The sequence below is a fragment of the Lotus japonicus genome, chromosome 1, assembly GCF_012489685.1.
Source record: "Lotus japonicus ecotype B-129 chromosome 1, LjGifu_v1.2".
Lineage (NCBI taxonomy): Eukaryota > Viridiplantae > Streptophyta > Magnoliopsida > Fabales > Fabaceae > Lotus > Lotus japonicus.
Window position 1 is genome coordinate 123,742,020 of NC_080041.1, and position 22,438 is coordinate 123,764,457.

The 22,438-nt window shown below is 36.5% G+C and overlaps 3 protein-coding genes across 5 annotated transcripts; 1 reads left to right on the forward strand and 2 right to left on the reverse strand.

Annotated features, from left to right (window-relative positions):
- Positions 1-6,025: 6,025 nt before the first annotated feature.
- Positions 6,026-15,522, reverse strand: LOC130730165 (pentatricopeptide repeat-containing protein At1g09900-like). Of its 3 annotated transcripts, none has more exons than XM_057582100.1 (5): positions 12,526-15,522; positions 10,248-11,386; positions 10,075-10,160; positions 7,414-7,552; positions 6,026-6,389 (listed from the first exon to the last, which is right to left on the reverse strand). In XM_057582100.1, exon 1 carries the CDS (start codon positions 15,417-15,419, stop codon positions 12,777-12,779), a length of 2,643 nt encoding a protein of 880 aa, XP_057438083.1. In that variant the 5' UTR covers positions 15,420-15,522; the 3' UTR covers positions 6,026-6,389; positions 7,414-7,552; positions 10,075-10,160; positions 10,248-11,386; positions 12,526-12,776. The 3 variants fall into 3 exon arrangements, with proteins under 3 accessions (XP_057438083.1, XP_057438082.1, XP_057438084.1); XM_057582099.1 differs by having other exon boundaries at positions 6,026-6,395; XM_057582101.1 differs by having other exon boundaries at positions 6,026-6,395; positions 12,509-15,522.
- Positions 15,523-17,294: 1,772 nt separating this feature from the next.
- On the forward strand, positions 17,295-18,649 carry LOC130723738 (uncharacterized). The gene is made up of 3 exons (XM_057574865.1): positions 17,295-17,535; positions 17,639-17,882; positions 18,614-18,649. Exons 1-3 carry the CDS (start codon positions 17,336-17,338, stop codon positions 18,647-18,649), a joined length of 480 nt encoding a protein of 159 aa, XP_057430848.1. The 5' UTR covers positions 17,295-17,335.
- Positions 18,343-20,294, reverse strand: LOC130732587 (uncharacterized). The gene is made up of 3 exons (XM_057584602.1): positions 20,128-20,294; positions 18,602-19,602; positions 18,343-18,517 (listed from the first exon to the last, which is right to left on the reverse strand). The coding sequence occupies exon 2, from the start codon at positions 19,595-19,597 to the stop codon at positions 18,704-18,706; it is 894 nt and encodes a 297-aa protein (XP_057440585.1). The 5' UTR covers positions 19,598-19,602; positions 20,128-20,294; the 3' UTR covers positions 18,343-18,517; positions 18,602-18,703.
- Between the last annotated feature and the right edge of the window lie 2,144 nt (positions 20,295-22,438).

Consider the following 22,438-nt stretch of genomic DNA (forward strand, 5'->3'; position numbering starts at 1 on the left):
TTTGAATTGTTCACCAATTGAGATTTTATTAGATACATAAAGAAGGATTTAAACCCTTAACTATGAAGATATAAGAGTTAAACTCGCTTTTAGGCAATTCATATGGTTCAACAAGCAATCGATATTTTACGATCAAAGATTTAAATTGTTTCAATTGGTCTATAGTAAAGGTGACCAAATATGTATGGAGCTATTTCAAATGACACTATAGTTTTAAAATTAATATTATATATCTTTTTAAGGTATACAAAAAAGAGAGAAGTTATATATAGATTATGTGATGGTTGCTTTATGTTTTAATTTTTAATTTGACTCCCCATAGTCATTAATAGATAACTTAAGAGACAATATGGCTGTTTTAAACACCATATTAAGGTCCAATAAATTGCGTACATTAAATTTACAGGATAACGTGTTATTCTTAAAAACCAAATCAATTTTTCAAAAATGTATAACAAATCTTTAAGACTCAACTTTTTTTCATTGTTTAAAAAAAAATCTTGAATAAAAATTTGGTAGGTTTAGTCACCATCACGGTCAAGGTATGCCTATGAGACAATAGGCCTCTGTATGATTGTATGGGGTATGAACAAATTATTCATCAACACAACTTTCACATCAATCGTGAGAAATAAACACATAAGTTTTAGAGGAGAAGTGATATGTTCTTACGAAGTAAGCTAATATGTGTTGTGTTGTTCTTTAAAACTCATCTAATCATGGGATTGAAATATCTAAATATAAATATATAACAAATAGTAAGTAAATTACCCATGAAATTGTGAGTAAAATAAGTTTATAACATATTTGAAAAAGGTCATCCTAACCGTTTTCGTAGGCAAGCTTTTGTAAGATGATGCTAAACCTCCATTTGACTCAAAAAGATTTTTTATTAAATTAGAAAATAAAAAAACTAACTCAGACCAGCTATTCAGCTGGTTTGAATGTTAAATTGGTGTTGTGTCTCCTTACCCAAATAAAGGAGTAGAAATGCCTTTGACAGATTAAATGAAAGTAGACAGAAAATATTAAAAGACTAAAACCCCCATTTATCAATTAAACTCTTAAAATTTAAAATACACAATTATTGGGTCCCTTCGCCTATTTTAAAGATTTAATTTATTTTCAAATGACTAAATTGATCAAATATGCATATGTCTATGATTACAATAGTTTTAACTTTTAATCAATATGAAAACATATGGAGAAATCAAAATAGGGTGCAATTCGCCAATTTATAGGAGGAAAGTGCCTGAAAATTACTTTGCATTGTCAAGTTACATCAAAGTGTATAGAAGATGAAGAAAGAATGTTTACTTTGTTGTGACTCAGAATTGACTATCTAATTTGCATATAAAAGACATTGAACTGCTAAAAGTAGCAGGATGGTCCAGCACTCACCCAATGGAACTCCCATTGTCTCTCCTCAGCCTTTAAAAAACATGTCATAATAAAATTTCATGAATTTTCTCATTCAACAATGACAACAAACATTTATGAAAAAAGAAGAGAAAAAAAGGGGGGGAAAGCAGAGTACAATAAATAAATGTGGTAGGTTATTGTAAACCTGCTGAGTTAAACTTTCATGCTTTAATTTCTTATAGATTGGGTAAGCGGAGTGTTTTGTAGAGAGCCGGTGAAATGTACTGATTTTGCTTTATGAGGAAGGACAACCATTTAAATCAATTAAATAAACTTTTAGAATCTATCTATATACTATAGAAAAGAAGAACTCTGTGAGACCCACTTAGATGAGTTGGCACTCCCAGGTTCACTCTTATCCACCCTCCCTCATTAGCTGACAAGTGTCAAGCTCTAAATCATTCTGACAAATTTATGGTGAGACAATTTCTCCTTAATTTTGGTTTTGTGGCCCATCATTGACAATCTATTGAATAATCATAAAAAATCTCATTAATTGTTGATTAATTTTTTTTAACTGTCCATTTATGCTGAATCAAAAGTCATCACCCATCATTAACTACTTATGGAATAGTCATTCAAAATACTATTAATTGTTGTTTAATTTTTTTTAAACTCTCCATTAATGCTGTAACAAAAGTCATCACCCATCATTGACTACCTATGGAATAATCATTCAAAATCACATTAATAGATGTTTAATATTCTTATTCATACATAAGGCTTAAAAACAAAAACTTTCTCACTTTTGTTATACGTATTTTGCTTTTTTTTATGTGATTAAAACTGATTTTGCTAACCTTTCAAAAAGTACGTTTTTGAAATCAAGATTCAAATTTTAAAATTTTGACAACCTATAAATTCAAATTTTGAATATTCTTTTTGGAACAATATTCTCCTTCCTTTTTTCACGTGCAAACAACATAAACCCTAATTGTTTTCATCTATATAAACTCTCTTATGTAATTCTTCTCCTCTATCATTCCATTATTTAACCATCATCTAAGAGCTTTGAAATAACTATTGTTGTGATGACTGGGAAATTGAGAAGCAAATGTTGAAAAAGCAAAAAAAGTTTAGGTATTGCTTCTGATTCAACCAGTTTCTTGCCATATCATAAGGGTATAGTTACATTTCTATGAACATTATGAAATGATCTGCAACGTGTGTGATTTATTGAAATGATTTTGATTAGAGTGATGCTTTTTTACTTTTCCTTCTGTAATTTCATAGGCCTCATCACCATGGGACTTTTATTGCGAATTGGAATTGGGGATGGTGAGCTTATATGAAAGATTCTTCAAGAGTGAATACAACAAGTGATGTTTTTGCCCTCTTCCTACTTTCTGTTAGATTTTGCTGAATTTTTTTGTTTGTTTTTCCAGAGTGGCTTGGTTGAGTTTTGTTCTACAATTAAAAACCAAAGAAGAGATACGAGGAAGGAGAGGTAAGCCTTATGAATTTTTTGATTCACATTTATTTTGAGCAAAGCATATTGAAACATATAACTCAAGAAACATATACATCTTTATATTTTAGGCATGAATCTTCATCTACTGACCTTGCTGCTTGATTTAATGTTTAGCATGTTACAATTTGGTTATACTCTTTTTTTTTGGTGTTCACAGATTTTGGTTGATGATGACAGTGTTGAACAGTTGCGGCTTACATAATTAGTATTAAGTGATGTAAGTTAAAATAAAATTAAATACTATTATATATGCACATGCTATCACTATAGATAGTTATGTATTGTGAATTTCAATTTTTACTCTTATTTCAGGATAGTTCAGATCCGTTCATGACAAATACTTCTAGATTAAAAGCTGATGCATCTTCTTCCAACTTAGCAAAGATTGTCGTTTTATGTTGTAATTTATTTATTTATTTGTGCACTTTGAGTTATTTACTGTTTTGCGTTTAGATTATGGTGTGAATATTATATTTTTTAGGTCATATAGAATTTTTTAGGACATAATATTATATTTAAGTTAATGGAGTTCTTTTTTTATAAAATGTAAACAAAAATTGAGATTTGAGTTTGAAATTTTAATTGAGTACTAAATAATAGTAATTGGAGCCTAATTTTCAGTCAGATTTTAAAACACTTGATACATTTTTTTTAACAAAATAAGCAAATCAATAATAAATATAATGGGTAGATATTAACTTTCTTATGCAAAATCAGATTTAGTTTGTGATCAATATAAATAAGAGAAATCTGTTTATTTAATGAAAAGGAAATGAATAATCAATTTTAAAAAAATCATTTTGATTGGGATACATTTAATTTCAAGGTAAAATAAATTAAAAAATGTCAATTCTGTTTTAGTGAATAAATTTGATTTCTCCTTTAATAATAATTAATGGAGTTTCTTTAACTTTTTTATGTAATAAATATAAAATTTAGAATAATTCCATAGATTATGGTGTGGATATTCAATTTAATATTGAAATTTGAGTTTGAAATTTGAAATTGAAAATTGGTTGTGAATAATAGTACTTGCGACAAAATTTATGGTGTGATATTAAAAAAATGTAAACGCTTAATCCTTTAGTTTTAATGAAAAAAGAAAATAAATATTGAATTTAATGAGTGCAGTACATAATCAACTTTCTTAAGCAAAATCAGATTTAGTTAGTTATGAGTATAAATAAGGCAAATCCGTTTTTTAAGTAAAAAGGAAATGAATAATAAATTTAGAAAAAAAAAAACATTCTAATTGGGCAACATGAAATTTCGGAGTGGAATGATGAAAAAAAGAGTCAGTTCCGTTTTAATGAGTAGATTTTGATTTTTCCTTTCATAATAATTATTGGGGTTTCTTTTACCTTTTTTAGAAAAAAGGTAAATAATGGAATGATCTCATAGATTAAGGAGCGAATATTTAATTTTATTTAATTAATTTATTATTTTTAAAATTGTAAAAAATAATTTTGCGATTTGAGTTTGAAATTTAAAATGGGTACTAAATAAAAGTAATTTGATCCAATTTTTCACTCGGATTTTAAATTATTTTGCTCAGACACAGAATACGCTTTTCTTTCCACCCTAAATCATTTGTAAATTCATTCATAATAATTAATTAGGTTTCTTTTAATTTTTTAAGAAATAAATATAATTTATAGAATGATCTCATTGATTAATGAGTCAATATTCAATTTAAGTTAATGGATTTCCTTTTTTAAAAATTGTAAAAAAAAATTGAGATTTGAGTTTGAAATTTAAAATGAGTACTAAATAATAGTAGTTGAGGCCAAATTTTCAGTCAAATTTTAAAACATTTTTCTTAAATGAGTACTATATACTTATGATTAGATTACATGGTAAAAAAGTTCGACGGGGAAAAATATTCTACACAAGAAATAGTTCATGTAAAAACTAATAATTTTTGCTAACTCTTCATTCCCATCCTTCCCTTATGGCTCCTAGCTTTTACCACTATTGTTAACTCTTGGGAACAATTTTTAATCTAATTTAAATATATTTTTTATAATTTTAAAAATATTTAGGATTAAATGTATATAAAGTTTTTGTCAAATTTTGCAAGTTGTGTAATACTCATTGATATTTTGTTTGGTTGAATGCTCATTTTTCAATTTTTCATATCTTAATTCAAGGCTTAATAGCTTTTTTGGTCCCTCACTTATCACAGTTTTGCACTTTTGGACCCCAATAAAAAATTAGCATTTTTGATCCTCCACATTGCTTATTTGTTTGCAAAAATGATCCCTATTTAGACGAAAACTGCAAAAGTGTGTAAATATGAGGGACTAATTTTGCTAATTTTTTCCTAAAGGAACCAAAAGTGAAAAATTGTGATAAGTGAGGGACCAAAAGAGCTATTAAGCCTAATTCATTAATCGTGCTTAAATAATGAGATCAATATTCGCCGTGCAACGCACGGGGTAAAAACGCTAGTGTTGTTAGATATTAGTTTATGTATGAAAATTAGTCAAATACAAAAATTGAACTTTGTCACATTCTCTCTGCATTGCATGTGATTGTATGAGTTGTTGTGAATGAGAGTTAATAATATACCAATTCAAAGGGCTTTTTGTGAATGAGAGTTAATAATATACCAACTTATCATATTTTGGTGGGGATAGTTTACCCAACGGAGTATTTTCCATACACTAGACTCAAACCGAGACTTTACTTAAGAAGAATCTATGTATTACCTAAACCAATCAAAGGTTCATCCATCATTAACTGTTTGAACTTTGCATATCAACATTCGCTATAGAAAACCACTGCTACTAAAAATTAAGCAATCTCTTGTGAATTCACCCCGCAGAAACAAACTCAGATAAGAGCAATTGTTTAACATTTCTATTCCTTGATTTAAAACAAGGATGTAATTTACAATTTGTTTCTCTATTAAATAAATTAAAAGTTAATCAAAAAAGTTAGTTTTATAACTAAGCATATTGGCATGTTTAAGAAAAAAGGGATTTTAGAAAAGGAGAAACAGATGAAGGGTCTACCATGAAGTTGGGAAAAGATATCTCTAGATCACAAGAATCAAAAGGGGGTCAGGGATGCAGAGAATGTAGCTCTTTTTTAAGATAAAAGGAGAACATCATATAAAGTTATAAAGTAGTTATAGAAGTTTATAGACTAAAGACTGCTTGATTATACAATGATTTATTTTAAATTCTGAAAATTTCCAAACACTGAACAAGCATTATCGATCTCAATATTGTTCACCAGTCATCACTTTGATGAAACAGCTGCAAATTTGGTTAAAGAGAAATAATATAAAGAATACATGAATAATGCCAACACATGTCTGGCTCTGATGGTAAAGACGGACTCCTTCCCCCTCAAGAGGTTGTGTGCTCAATTTTTGCTGCCGATGTGAGGGTTGTGTTGGTGAGCGATTGGTAAGTATCTCTGTAAGCAACGTATAGTCCCGGAGATATGCCCTGACCTGTGGTGGTGGCCAGAGCTGAACCCACCCAAACTTTTTCTTAAAAAAAAAAAAAACAGAATAAGTGGATAATCTGGCACTGTCAACAACAACATAGGCTGGCTACAAACTTTTTACTTTTCATTTGATATTCCCATTTAAGCTCACCAAAAAAAAGTAGAAAGTTTAAAACTCCAACAAACATAATATTCCTATCAAATCAGATTTAAAAGAGTTACTGCAAATTGAACTACCAAATTAACTGGAACAAGAGACTTTGGCTTAAAGAGAAGAATTCACATCTTGGTGCTCTACTGAATTTTCCTTCTTTTAAGGGAAAGGAACATAAAAACAACAAAGAAATTACAGGAGAGACTTTCTTAACTTCACCGTTAACTTAGCAGTGTTAGCTTTTAGATGAAAAGTAAGAGTTGTCATTGATTTGGCTTAATAGTACAAATTTTTCATTCATAAAAATATAAAAAATACTGTTTGAAATATATGAATGGTGTGTACAGGTATTCCATACAAAAAATTACATTGCACTGCCAACACATATGGAGGCAACGTTAAATGAGCACCTTCGATGGCATCATGGAAATATCTAACATTCCTCACTAATAAATATAGCTCCTGCTCAGTTATGATCAAAAAGTAGGATTGGCTTTAACCAATTAACCTATTAGGTGTATTTTACACAACACATTAAAGGGCAATGGGCTATAACCTAACCCTTGCACTAAACAAGATATACATTAAAAGAGAAATACCTTCTCATTCTATTAAATTTCAAGGAAGCATTGGAATGTGTTAATTCTAAACCTCTTCCAATAATCATTCTACCTAAAGCAATGGAATGTGTTAATTCTGTATTTTTGGCATTGAGAATACTATAGTCATAGATAATAAGAACAGCAAAATACTGGATGCAATGGCAACACCTTAATGTAACAAACACCAATGAGTTTGAGCACACCCTTAAGGGCGAACCTCTTTGTATGCAATAAATGATCTGTTAGAAGTGATAGAAGCACCCCCCCCCCCAAAAAAAAGGAATATTTAAGATAATTTCACATACCACTCTGTTAAAAATGCTGTCATAGAACTGTCTGATGTAAGAACATTATTGAAGATCACCCAGTCAAGACTAGCATGAAGAACTGGCTGATCCGGATACTCCTTCCCGCTAAACTAGATGGATTCTAGACCTTTAACCACTGGATTCCAGTAGATAGATGTAAGCAGATTTAAAATATTTATACAATGAGATAATTCTCTGAACAAAAATCTGTTTGAAGAGTATCTTTACATCTGGTGTAGAACATAATGTTCTGCAACAGGTTCGTGATGGTTTAGGCCAGTCAAGAACATGTTAAACAATCCCAAAATAAGAAAGGAGAGTAGAATGATCTCATCTTCCAACTTAAGTAAAGAACAAGAAGAAAGGCAGGGAAATTACAGCAACAGACAGGTAGTAACCATCATTAAACCAGAAGCAAATTTCAAGCTGGGTTACATGATGAAATTTGGATGGCTTCAAACAGCAATGCCCCAATTATATGTAAATGGAAATTGAGTTTCCAAGACAAAGCTACTATAAGCAAATGCACAATTTCCATCTTATCTGCTATTAATCTTTTGAACCAACACAGAATAAAAAGTACACGATTGTCATGATATATGGACTACCAACACAAACTACTTATATCATAATGTGTTAAAAATATAATATAGAATTATTCATGTGTTTTCAAAAACTAATTATTTAGAAGGCAAGCCTCAGCAAAACGGTAAGGTTGCTGGCATGTGACTTTGTGGTCATAGGTTCGAGCAGTGGAATCAGCCTCTTGCAAAAATGTCATGTAAAAGCTGCCTATACTAGATCCACAAAGTGGGTCCGGCCCCTCCGTGGACCTTGCACATAGCGGGAGATTTATAGCACCAGGTTTGCCCTTCCCCTTCACCCAATAGCTTCAGCTTTTGGGATAGTTGGTTGGTTCATGACAAGAACCTCAAAGCTTTGTACTTGTTAGACATAATGTAAATGGGTAGGATATATTTATCTAAATGGGTAGGACATCTTATAATAATTGTAATTAGATAGCGCAATCACTGTAAATAGGGAAACAATGATATAATGTATTTATCGTACCCTATTATTAATACACTCGATGTGTAGTTGAGACACACGAATTCAGTCCAATGTCTCACACTCTTTCTTATTTAACTTTGTATCAGAGTCGATCCTAGATCCGATATTTGGCCACCCACCCTTGTGAAAAAAAAACCAGGGCCCATGGCTTTCCCAGTGCAATCTACCTGGCCCCGTGGATATTCCAGTGCAATCAACCTGGCCCCACGGATTTCCAGAGCAATAAAAAAAAGACCTATAATCTCCACGCTCCAGATGTCTACTCCTGGGCGCGAGGGAGGGATGAGATCCCACATCGACTAGAGATAAGGCCAACATAGAACTTATAAAGGTTTTGGCAATCCTCACCTTACAAGCTAGATTTTGGAGCAGAGTGAGGTCTAAACTAAATTCGAAGACATATGTTAAAGGAACCCTATAGAGAGAACAAAGACATCTAAGGATATACTTCTAAAGAGAAGCGAGTCCAAAATTTAGTGAAGGGAATATTTCTTAGATTCTTCTATTTTCTGCCTGTATCATTATATTTATGGAACTTGCATTTCAATTTATTGTCTTGATTGAACCAAACATGATGAACTAATCGCTCAACTGAGGCTGAGGGTGGATCTTGTACTTTGACAATGGATTTTCTTTAGTTAATGAACTCCTCAAGGCTTAAATGCAAATTTCTGCTAATTTTGTTTTATGGACCATATTAGAAAACAGTATTGAGAGAGAAAGAGAAAACTAGAGTAACATAAAATGTGTGAATTGAATTCATTATTCAAGAATACAAAGAGCAGCTCTTCTATAGAGAGCTGTGAAAAAACAGAATGTAACCAACCGCCTAGGCCCTAGAGTTTAGATACAGCCCGACACTAACTAACATAAACAGAAAATACAAAACTAACAAAGCTTACAGTATAATACACTAACAGACCAAATAGGCAGAAAAAGAAGAGTTTTAGACTATAATTGAGTCACGGCCATAGGGTACAAAACATAAGTAGGAGTGGTTGTCCTTTGATTCTAGGATATATGTTGCTTAAAGAATCCACATCAATGAGGCCCGAGCTTCAGAGTTAATAGTAAGTAACTTCTTGGATATTGTTAGTTTTCTCATTGTTTTCTTAATTCTTGCCCCCTAGTATTCTCTATCTTATTCTCAACAGTATTCTGTTTATTTGCATAGCATAAGAATCTTAAAGAGTACTCATTAGTGATCCCTAAGGGAATTATATGTGAGACTCCTTGTCTTGTATCACTTATGATAGGGTACACTTGCCCTTAGAAATTTATGGGGCGCATTGCACTCCTAACAAAGGCAACTTATGCTTTGTTTTCTTACCGGGTTTGAAACATAACAGAACTATTAAAAGGGACAAAACTAAAAATCTTGAGATTAGAGGCCAGAAAAACAATGAACGTACCTACCCAATCAATAGTCCCAGCATTGAGAATCTCAAAATTAAGAATAAGAAAAATTAGACAAATAAAGAGAAGAAAAAACTCAATTAATTCATGGTCTTGCTTCATAGGAGTAAAAAGACAAAATACTAGAAAAAATTAATATCCAAAACCTTAAATACTACAAGAAATCTTTACCTTCAATTCAAGCTACTCCAACATCGAGATTCCAAAGAAAAGCAATAATATGAGAAAAAAGATCAAAACAAGAGCAGTAAAGAGACCTGAAAATGAACCACAAATTCACCAGCGTGCCATGGATGATATGGAGAAACAGCCAAAATGGAGAAAGAAGGATGGAATTCGCAAACCTGGTAGGATCTCAGGTAATTAAGCGATGAAATGCAACCTCTTGCAGCCAACAACTATGTGAATGGCAATGCGACGCAAGGATCTTTGCTAGGGTTTACAGAGAGCCATCTTTGTTACAACTTACAACACATGGAGTAAGAATGGGACAGGAGTTGTAACTTTGCAGCTTTGATAGGTTATTTTGTCCAACTAGTTTTTATGTTCAGCTTCTCAAATTGAGAAGGGAAGCTGTTAAAATGAGCTGCAAAATAAGCTTTTTTAAGAGCTTCTCAGAAGTCAAAAGCTAATGAAATAGAGTTACCCAAACATCACTGATCTTCTCAAAAGTGCTTATTCCAGTAGACAAGGAGCCCTTTAGGATACGGACCAAAGAGCACTTATTGGAGCTTCTCTACTAAAAAAATGCACTAGATAAGCTCCACTAAGTGCTCTTAATCCGCATCCAAACGGGCTCAAGATCTTTCAACCCAGTACCCAAACAGGTTCTAAATCGTTGACTTATTTTTTCAGGCACCTACCCTGACTCCTCCAAATGGACTGTCATAGCCAATTGACTAATAGACTTGGAGTATCTCCTCAGGGACAGGCACAATAAGAGTTTTAGTTTTTCCTTCAACTTTGACATCTTTAATTTATTTATTTTTTAGATTATTTTCATTTTCCTTCATGACTCTACCTGCCAATAATATGACTTTATAAATGTGAAATGCAGCCTATTTCTTCATAATTGAGTGAAATTTCCATTTCTGGCTGAAACATATTTATCTCCTTATCAGGTTTCTCAACCACATCAAAAGCTTTAACAAAAACATATTTCCGCCTAATGGTAGGGGTAGCTCATTTTTTCACTGATAAACACTGAACCACTTCTTCATCTTTGCTTTTGTATTCAAGATTCTCAAACTGAAGTCTCCATCTTGTTCTGCTTATTTAAGATTATACAACATTAGGATAGCCTGTAGCCATCCGCTCAAGTCCCAATCGTTCAGCATTTCCTCGGAGTCCAGCTCATTTTCTCTTGCTTCTACCTTTTCTGTCTCATAACAATCAATCTTTTGATGTTCTCTCCTCTTATGAGCATCAAAATTATTGCCTTGGCATCCGCCTCATTTTTCTCCGCCACCTTGTCTTCATATATCTGAAATGTAGAAAGCCAAGAGCCAAACTTAGTTCTAATTTATATCTTGGGCCATCATTATGATAGTTTTAATCGATTGAAAATTTCACTTCGACGTATGAAATGTTCAATTTGATATTCCTAATTTTGTCAAGAAACATAAGCTACAAATTAAACACGACAAGATCTTTTGTCAACAGCTAATTCCTGATTCTGAGATCCATGAATGATAGATCCCAATATATTTTGGAAATTGAACTAACCTAAGCTCATACTAATGTATAGGGTAGTAGCACTGTAGCAGCAGTAGTAGTAGTAGTAGTAGTGCCAATTTAAGGGATAAGGCAACTGAAAGTGGTGAGGCCATATTCTTTCTCATGACCCTATAGGGTAGTACTAAAAACCGCACACATTTGTGTAGTTTCAAGACTGAAGGCTGAGAATAGCATTGCCAGTATTGCAAGAATAGCAGAAATGTAAAAGCACTATAAACAATAAATCTTTCTCTCACAATTGCCTTTTTTTAATATATTGGTAAAATAAATGTACCAAACAATGGTGTGTGTATATTAACAGATTACATGGGGGGGGGGGGACACCATAAAAACTACCTCATAATCATTTGTTTGTTTTCCCAAATTCTGTTCTGTAATTTCCCCGCTAATTTTTTTCCTCACCAAGAATCATAAATCATAAAGAAGCAAACCAAATTTGCTCAGTTTCTCATACAATGAAAGATTACAGCTGTTGAACATTAAGTTTCATAGCAATAGTTTCCTGCCATGCCAAACACTATTAACATGAGAAATCAACAATTTTTTTGTAAGTATTTGCAATTTTTCAGTCAGACACTTGAGATCCCCCATAATATTTGTTAGAAATATAGTTAGGCTTTCTTCTTATAACTTAAGTTTTTAGGGGATTTGTACCTTATCGTTCAATGCCAAATCAATGCAACCACAATAACTTCATTTCAAGCATGCTAAATAAATTCCCACCTCCCTCTTCTAAAAAAACTATCTTAATCAATCCTAAGTCTTCCCAGTGGGTCATAAAGCCTAAGAAGCACATACTAAAAACAGGTGGAAGGAGCAGGATTTGATATCATAGACTTTTCAACAGTATACAGATTTAATTACTTACAGAACATTCTTCATTACCTGCACTTCAGCAGCTTCAGCCACATTTCGGACTGATTGCGTTATTGAGGTCTCAAAATCTCAGAAGCAAAACTATCCTTCCCCTGCAGTCCTTTAAAAGGATAGCTGTTATTTCCCTTCATTGAGAAATACACATAACAGCACTCCAGACTGGTAAAAAGGTAGCCAATCCTTCCCTGGTTTCTTACAGTTTGTGCCATGTAACATTTTGTAACCACTTTTTGGTGCAATAGCTCAAGTAGCAATCGAGTTCATAAAGCAACAAATTGACTTTCAATCAACCTTAGACTATTCTCAGTCTCTATGTTATGAATTCTATTTCTTGAAAAATAATCAAATGTAATGTACATTAGGAAATCCAAAAAAAGGCCCTTTTCATATGTTCCTCTCACAAGTTCAACATCATCCTGCACCATATGGTCAGCTCTGTCCAGTATTTTATAGGAGATTTCATCAAAACCAAAACAAATCTCCCTAAGCTTTTGACCCCATTGTAAGGCCCTCTCTGGCATCCCTTGCTTGCAAAAGTGAGACAACAATATATTGGTTGTAGCCACATTTGGAATAAAACCCATCTTAAGTAACTTTGCAGTCAGAATCAAAGCACGATCCAAAATATCACTACAAATACCATTTATCATAATGTTGTATGTCACTGTGTTAGGAACAAAACCAGCAGAGACAAGCTCATTCAAAATCATAACTGCGCGATTCGTTTTATGAGCAAGGTAGTAACCATGCAAGTGTGTATTATAGGTTGTGATATCTGGATCAAGCCCACATGTGAACATTTTATTAACAACCTCAACTGCACCAACCATGTCAAATGCCTTACAGTATCCACCAACTAATATGTTAAATGTGAATATATCTGGCATCAAACCAATCTGGTGCATGCGATGAAATTCGTCAATTGCAGATTTCATTTCTCCTTGTCTACAAAACCCATCAATGATGATATTGAAGGTAAAGGTGTCGGGAAAAAGGCCTTTTAGCCTCATCTCTTTCTCCAACTTCAATGCTTCAGGCATCTTCCCACAGTTGCAATACCCACCAATCAAAGAATTATATGCAAAATTATTAGGAACAAAACCGATAGCTGACATTTTTACAAACTTTTCATACGCCTCCTCAACATAACCTGCTTTTGAAAGTCCATCTATGAAGGCTGTAAAGGCAACAACATCTGGATATATTCCTCTTTCTTCCATTTCCTTCCAGAGATTTAGAGCCCCATCCAGATTGTTCATCTTGAAATATCCATCAAAAAGCAGAGTGTAGGCCACTTTGTTGATGGCAAACCCTTTCTCTAACATCCTATACAAAAGTATCCTGGCTTCTTGCAGCCTCCCCTTCCTACACAAACCCATAAGCAAAGAATTGCACGTGGACGATGAAGGAGTAAAACCACATTTAACCAAAATATGATAGGCTTCAAAAGCTTTGTCTTCTAAACCTGCCCTGCTATAGGCTCCTATTAATGAGTTAAAGGCAACCACACTAAGAGTTAGTCCCTTTTCAAGTACATCTTGTAATAATTTCATGGCCTCATCTAGTCTACCAGCCCAACATAGCCACGATATTGATACATCATATAGTGAAGAATCAGGGAAAAATCCTGTTACTATAAAATCTTTTAACAACCTGTTCCATTCCCCATTTCTCCCATACTTATAATGCCCCCCAACAAGAATGTTGAAAGTCACACAATCAGGAGAAACACCTTTCCCCCTCATTTCTTCATAAAGCATGTTAGCTTGACCAATCTCCCTCGCCTTCACATATCCATCCATCAGCGTGTTGTATATTGTAGTATTTGGAGCAATACCCATATCCTGAATTCTATCAAAAACCTTCCTTGCCTCTATCACGTTTCCTTCCCTGCAAAGAGCATGCGTGATGGTACTAAACGTGGCCATGCTCGGCTCACAACCGTTTTTCATCATCATATTCAGCCAATCCATCGCAACCGAAGTCTTCCCCTTAATGCAGTAAGCATTAATAAGAATGTTATATGTGAAAGCATCCGGATCACACCCAAACTTGGGCATCAAATGCAACAAACTCTCCCCTACAACAAGCCCCTGCTGTCTACAAAACCCACAAATCATCACATTAAACGTGACGCTTGAAGGTCGAGGCCCTTTACGGAGCATATCTTTAAACAACTTCCACACACTGCCATAATCACCAACCCTAAGCAACAACCTAAAAAGAATAGTAATTGCAGATAAGCTTGGCCTTACTCCTACATCCCTCATCCTATGCAAAACATCCAATGCCTCAAAAATCATGCCCACATTCAAAAAACCCCGCATTAACGTATTCAAGACAGAAAAATCAGACTCATACTCATTGTGATTCTGCCACATGAACTTCACAACCTCCTTGCTTCGACCAGCACCGATTCTCGCGAAAATCCACGAAACCACATCCTGGGCCTGCAGCTGGAGGTCATGAGCTGCCAGAACATGCGCCGCCTCGCAGCACGACCGAACAAGCTCCTCTGAATCATGACCACCACCACCACCCTCACCCTCGAATGCCAATTTGAAGAATGCAAATGCGGCTTCCCGGGTCTGCAACAGCTCCATGATCTTGGCGAGGAAGAGTGGATAGAAACGGAGGGAGAATGCCTTCAAGATGAAAGCGTTATCGCTTTTCACGATGTGGGTTAGTCCCACCACCACGAGGCGGCGTTCCCTGGGGGTGATTACGGTGAGGGGGTTGAAATTGGGTGACCCAGATGGGAGAAACTGGGTCAAATAATGGTAGCAATGGGAGGGTGAAGGAGGAGAATGGAGGGAGCGAGAGAAGGAGAAGAGAGTGAGGAGATTGAAAGAATGGTGGTGCCTCTGCCTCAGGAGAAAGAGGAGAGGAAGGTTAGCTGACATTCGGAGCAGTGGAAGAGTGACACAGACACAGTACAACGTGCGGTGAGGTTGGATTGGAACACTGGTTTGGTGATGGGAGTTGGGTTTGGGCCCCTATGGGGCTCCGCGCCCCACCTCTTTTTTTTTAACCCATAAATGCCCTACGGAACTTAAACTTCCGTATTCAATAAAATAGAATACGGAAGTTAAAATTCCGTATTATAACTCTGACAGTCATCACCTTTTCCACCATTACTCCTCCGTCACCAACCCCTTACCAGCCCCCTTAACCCCCTCAATGCCTCCAGACCACCCTCTCTCTCACCCTCTCCTACCTCACTTTCATCCTCACTTCCATTCTTCCTACCACCACCACCAACTCCTTCATTGGCAAGCTCTCCACCATTGAATGCAAAAAGATAGCATTTGAGGTAAGTGTTGTTAGTTGTTTGTTGTATGTTGTTAGTTTAAGTAGTTGAAGTTGTTAGATTAAGTAGTTAGATTAAGTAGATTAAGTAGTTAGAATGATGATTTTCTGAATTCTGAGATGTGTTAAAATACGGAATATAAAGTTTCGGAGTCTATACGAAAATTAATATACCGTATTCAATACGAATTATAAATTTCTGTTTTCAATACGAATTATAAAGTTCCGTATTCAATATGGATAATAAAGTTCCGTATTCTCTTCCAGGGATGACAGAATCATTTTTATTTCATGAATCCCAATTGATTGAAGTTGGATTGAACAATGCTCAACCTGAAGAGGTGCCACCACCAGCATTTGTACCCCCGTGTATAAGTATAGATGTCTCGCATTTATTTACAACTGATCAGGTATTCTTTGAACAGATTTTTGCATTGTTTTGAAAGTGTAATATATCAATTCTTATTATGTCTTGATCACCCTTGTTTATGCCTTGTTTGTGTGTTGGGTATGCATCATTGAACAGATTTTCCCTACCCGTGATGATCTTATCAATTGGGTTCATGGAATTGCGATTGAAAATGGATATGTTGTGTTGATCACAAAGTCAGATAGTGGTGGGAATGGAAGCAGAAAAGCTTATGTCATGTTGGGGTGCGAGAAGCATGGTAAGTATGTTCCCTACAGAGACCCTGACCTTGTTGAAGGAACGAGAACACAAAAGACAGAATGTCCTTTTAGACTAAAAGGACGACCTATGAAAAATGGCATAGATAGAGATTGGCGGCTAAAGGTGATGGAAGGTACACACAACCATGAACCAGCTAGGTCACTACTTGGCCACAATTTTGTTGGTCGTCTAAATTCCGAAGAGAAGGAGCAAGTGGAAAAAATGTCAAAGAGTTGGGTTCCACCGAGAAAGATGCTGTTGACTTTGAAGGAAAACAATCCTTTAAACTTGACTACCATATCTCAGATTTATGGTGCTTGCAAGAGGTTAAGAAAATCCCTCCGCGGGTCATTGACAGAAATGCAACACTTGTTGAAGAAGTTGGACGGTGACAAGTACGTCCACTTTGAAAGACATGAGCCTGGATCGGAAGTCATTAGGGATGTATTTTGGGCTCATCCAAATGCTATCAAACTGTTCAACACATTTCCATATGTAGTGATTATGGATTGCACATACAAGACAAACAAATATAAAATTCCATTGCTTGAGATTGTTGGACTGACTTCCACAGATAAGACATACTCCATAGCCTTTTGCTACATTGTTAATGAGGGCACAGATGACTACGTTTGGGCACTGGAGTGTATGAAGTCTCTATTAGCTGATCAAGCCATGTTGCCTAAGGTGATTGTTACTGACAGGGATCTTGCCTTATTGAGTGCTGCTAAGCAAAGCCTTCCCAACACCAGCCATTTATTATGCCTGTGGCACATCAACAAGTGTGTTTTGACAAAGTGCAAACTCTATGTTGGTACAGATGATTTTGCTGAATTGGTTATGGGGAAGTGGGGAGAGGTGGTGGATGCTGCAACAGTTGAAGAATTTGAAGTTCAATGGATGCAATTGTTTAATATGTGCAAGGACAAATACAGCAACTTTACCTCCTATTGTTCTACTACATGGTTGGTCCACAAGGAAAAATTTGCCAAGGCATGGACAAATCATGTGATGCACTTTGGAACAACAACAAGTAACAGGTACAAAAATTATATGAGCTTAATTTATGCCTTGTTATATGTTTTTCATTTGATAGATTGTTTACATTGGAGAGTTAATAAGATATCTGTTTGTTGTTTGCAGGGCTGAGGGTGCACATGCCAGTTTGAAGAAGATGTTGCGGGATTGCAAGGGTGACCTAGCCACTTCTTGGGATGCGTCGCATAGTTTGACATGTAATCGACATACAGAAATATTAGCATCGTTTGAGCGCAGTATTCACAGAATTGATCACATTTTCATGTGCCCATTTTACACCGCCATACCACCTCATGTACTCCTCCACAGCCTCTCCCGAATGAGTAGCAGGGATCCCCTGAGGGCGCAGGTGCGGCACAAAATCAGCATAGGCAACATCTGCGGTCTCAGCAAGGGACCCAGTCGTCTGGATCTCGGAGGGGTGTCGAGGGACATCCTGGATGTAGCCAAACTGGCGCAGAACCCTCTCTGGTAGATGTCGTCGAACAACACGGCCAAATGGCGTCCGGATGTAGCCAGAATACATGGCCCTCTGATCCCGTGGTCGATGAGCCTGATGGTCCTCAAATGGGGTCCATATAATGTCATCCACCGTCAGCTCATCGAGCATGACTCGCCTCTCATCGAGGCCTGCATGCCCGACCCGGGATGTAACCCACCGCCGCGCCCTAGGCTGGGCCTGCGAGTACTCCGGATCCGCCCTCCGGATAATGACGCGATCAGAAAGGTACTCGTAGGCCCATCCTAGCAAGAGTGAGCTGAAACCTCCCATCTGGGCCGTCCCCCTCTTGGACGCTCGATCAAGCTGGTCGTACAACGTAGCGAGCGCAATCGCGCCCCACGCGTACTCGGACACTCGACCGAGATCCTGCAACATACCTATCCAGTAGACGGTCGTGTGGTATCCACCGCTCTTGCTAGCAAAGAGCGTCGCGCCTAGCTGGTTCACCAGCCAAATCCGTGCAGCGTCCTCATATCGGTGCTCTACAATGAAATGAATTGAGTTAACAGTTTATAACAATACAATAATAATAGATACTATTTAATCAAGTAATAATTAAGACATACCCTCCAACGCAGCATCATACAGGGTCTGCAAGACCCCAAAGCGAATAGTCTGGCTCCTGTTCTTATCAAACTCAGCATGATAACGAGCAACAGATCCTCCCATCAACTCAGCACATAGCGCTGCACACTCGTCCCTCTCCCCCTCCCAGGCGTATAGAACCTCGACCCCATGGGGAGATGGAGAAGAGCCGACACGTCGTCCAGGGTGATGGTCATCTCCCCAAACGGCATGTGGAAGCTACTAGTCTCCTCATGCCATCGCTCCACAAGGGCCAAAATGAGGCCTGCATCTGTCTCCGAGTAGCTGCACCAGGGTAGCTGATGAAGACCCGTCTGCTCAATCAACTCTCGAACCCTCCTGTGACTGTCTGAATCACCATCACAAGCAAGGTTCCAAACCTTCCCCCCAGCTGTGGCCACCCTCAAGTGTCGACGGTCCACATACCGCTCGTCTGTGCGTAGGAGTGCATGCCACGTCCAGGGAGCCTTGTGATCAGCATAATGCGTGAGAAGCGACAGATCAACAGGCCCCCCCGGAAACGGCGGCAACCTCTGGATCAGGTCCTCCTCGCCACCCTGTGCCTCTGGCACGACATCAGCATCAACATCAGGAGGAGGAATACTATCCTCGTCATATGACCCCTCCTCGCCGGATGACTCCTCGTCGGATGACTCATCGCCGGATGACTCATCGCCGGATGACTCATCGCCGGATGACGACTCGCCTGATGACTCCTCGCCTGGTGACTCATGGCGAGGTACCTCAACCATGGGAGACGGCGGAGTAGGAACTGGATCAGTAGGCTCAACTGGAGCTGGAGCTGAAGCCTCTACCATGGGCGACTGCATAGAATCAACTGGAGCTGGAGCTGAAGCCTCAACCGCCTGAGAGGTCGCAGCATGATCGCCGCGCCGGCTAGAAGCATGTAATCGCCGGTGTCTATCCTCTGTAGGCCCCGCATCCTCACTAGCTCGAGACCTCTTTCTGTTCTTCATTCTCACTATATATTCAGAGCAAACATTTTCTAAATAAATTCACTGAATAAATTATACTCGCTCAATTACTAAATTTCTCAATTAAATCTCTAAATAAAATCACTAAATAATTCACGATGTTAATTATAAGTTTAAAAACATTTTATAAATTAACTAAGCTAATTAGATTAGGTTTTATAAATAAACTAAGCTAATTATATTAAGTTTTATAAAAACATTTTATAAATTAAGTTTATAACTCTAAACAGACACCAAATACGGAACATTAAGTTTCATATCCAATACGGAACATTAAGTTTCATATCCAATACGGAACATTAAGTTTCATATTGAATACGGAATATTATGTTCCGTATCGAACCAGAACTCCATTAACGACATTGCATGATTGGAACTCGCCCCAAAGACCAATTTATACAATTTCAGCCAACCTAACATCTACTTAAGCATAAATCGACTATCCTAGGGTTGAAAGATTCCATAATTTCAAGTTAAATGGTGAATTCAAGTTGAAATCCAAACTTACTTACCTCTAGGTTCAATGCAATGAATGGGGAGAATGGGGTTGATGATGGAGACGATGGTACCCTGTCCAGATGATGATTGAAGCAAGGAGAGCGTCGGTCTCGAAGATTGCAGAGCAAGGGTTGGGAAATGGGTTTGGAGCGCTGAAATGGGTTTTGAAAAAACCCCTGTCGATTACATAGTAATATAATACGGAACTTTATATTCCGTATTGAATACGAAATTTAATATTCCGTATTCTTTTAAAGGGGGGTTTTTCCGTAATTTCCCCACTTTAAGTGGGGCGCGGAGCCCCATAGGGGGGGCCCCAAACCCAACTCCCTTTGGTGATGCTTGCTCAGTCTCACTCATTCAAGTAAGTTTGGTCAATGTACTTTGCTGTTTGTTTCCTTACACAATCTAAAACCTCATTTGCTTCTCCTCTCCTCTGTCCATGTTGCGGCTCATCTCTACTCTGTTTGGTTGAGGATAGAAAGAGCGAAGAAAGGAGATGAGTAGAGAAAAAAAAATGCAAAAATAAAATAAGGTTTGGTATAAATATTTAGTACCCGGCCACTCTTTAGATGTCGCTAGATTCAGGATTTGGTCACAGTTAAGGTTCTTCATCCCTCCTCCAAAGTGTATTGTGTGGGGATTGAACTCGAGTGCTCTTCCCACACACTCAGCCTGCGTTGCCAACTGAGCTACCATCTTGAGTAAATAGAATAGGTTTCATGAGTTATTTAGTATGACAGAAGCATAAGAGAAAGAATAATGTGGTTTATCTCTTTGTGTGGTTGAATAGGGAATGAAAAATGTGAAAATTACTTTTGTATAAAATTACATTTTTATCCTAAAATATAAATACTTATAATTGATCACAAATAAATTAGCAGTGATTGAAAAGGTCGAAAGTGAGATAAAATATGACATTGTCTTTCTCTCTCTCTCTCTCTCTAAAAGTTCGTTTTTTCTTATGGTTGATTGGGAAGAATGCTCTTCCAACTAATTGTAGGAGGCATCATTGTCATCTCAGTGATGAAGTTACTAAGGATTTGGATCATTTGGTCTTTTTTTTTCAAGCTTTGTTACCTGGGATTCTAAGGAGTATAGCGTTTTTATATTGGTTCTTTGTGTTGCTGCAACAAAGATATAATACTCTTGTTATAGCAATTCATTGGTGGTTGTGGACATGGAGAAACCATTCTACTTTTTAGGATCGAGACTAACATTAATTTTGTTATTTGTCCGTGCTTTCCCTTTGAGACTAGCAAAACTAGAGCTTGCAATGTCCACCTTCTGCTATGGTTGTTGTTGCGAACCCAGTTAGGTGCCTAACAGGGGATGAGAGTTGGCTTTTAGGTGCAAACAGGATGGAAGTAGAAGGAGCCTTTCGTGATCCGGATGGAAGATGGATTTCTAGTTTTTCAGGCAGCTTTGGTGAGGGGATTTGTTTCTTGCAAAGTTGCGGGTTGTAGAGTTTGGTCTTAAGCATGGTTAGGAACTGTTGTATCATGATGTTGTTTGTGTGTCTGGTTGTAGGGAAGCAATGGACGTTCTTACCAACAATATAGACGTTCATAGCTATTGGCGGGGGGAAAAGATTATCAGCATTCGCGTCATGTTGGCCAAAGATTGGATAGTCACCTTCTCTCATCTTTCTCATGAGCTCAATCTCGTTGCAGATATTTTATCTTGTCAAGCTTCTAGAGATAAAGCTCATTGAAGGATATGGAAGTTTCTTCCTTCCAACTTGATCCTGCTTTTTGTACGAGGATCTCATTGTTTAATTTTTTCTTTTCTATTTCCATTCTTCAAACTTCCAAAGTGTAAAAAAAAAAGTTATTTTTTGTGATTTGTTCCAAAGTGTAGATTTTCTTAAAAAGTTATTGAAAATTATGGTTGAGAATAATGCTTATTCAGATAGGATATAGTGCATTATTAATAAAGAATATTTTTTTAGCACTGCAATGTATATTTCTTCAACAATCTACTCATCAATATGTTGGTATTTACCAATAAGATGTTGATCTAATAGTAGGTAAATTAGATTCCCGTAAGGGTGAGGTTATAAGATCAAACTTCTAAAAAGTCATTTGTTAAGAGAGACCGTTATCATATCCCAAACAGTTTGACAGTTGTGAAGGAAAAAAAAGAAAAATATGTTGCCTATATTTGTCACCCTTTGATGGAAAGGTTGAGATTATTCCACCAATTGGTTGCTGAGTTGCAACTACACCCCTTACCACCATGCAGAAGAAATTAATGATTTTGATTTTGTTGACAACATTACTAAACAAATTTATGGGAGCTTATTTGCTTAAGATAGCATAAAGC

Excerpts from the sequence above, each read along its gene's own strand:
- LOC130730165 (XM_057582100.1), bottom strand. The coding sequence starts at position 15,419 with ATGTCAGCTAACCTTCCTCTCCTCTTTCTCCTGAGGCAGAGGCACCAC.
- LOC130723738 (XM_057574865.1), top strand. The coding sequence starts at position 17,336 with ATGGGGAAGTGGGGAGAGGTGGTGGATGCTGCAACAGTTGAAGAATTT. Across the intron at positions 17,536-17,638 it reads GGAACAACAACAAGTAACAG|GGCTGAGGGTGCACATGCCA; the intron begins GTACAAAAATTA and ends TGTTGTTTGCAG. Across the intron at positions 17,883-18,613 it reads GGGATCCCCTGAGGGCGCAG|CATCATACAGGGTCTGCAAG; the intron begins GTGCGGCACAAA and ends CCTCCAACGCAG.
- LOC130732587 (XM_057584602.1), bottom strand. The coding sequence starts at position 19,597 with ATGAAGAACAGAAAGAGGTCTCGAGCTAGTGAGGATGCGGGGCCTACA.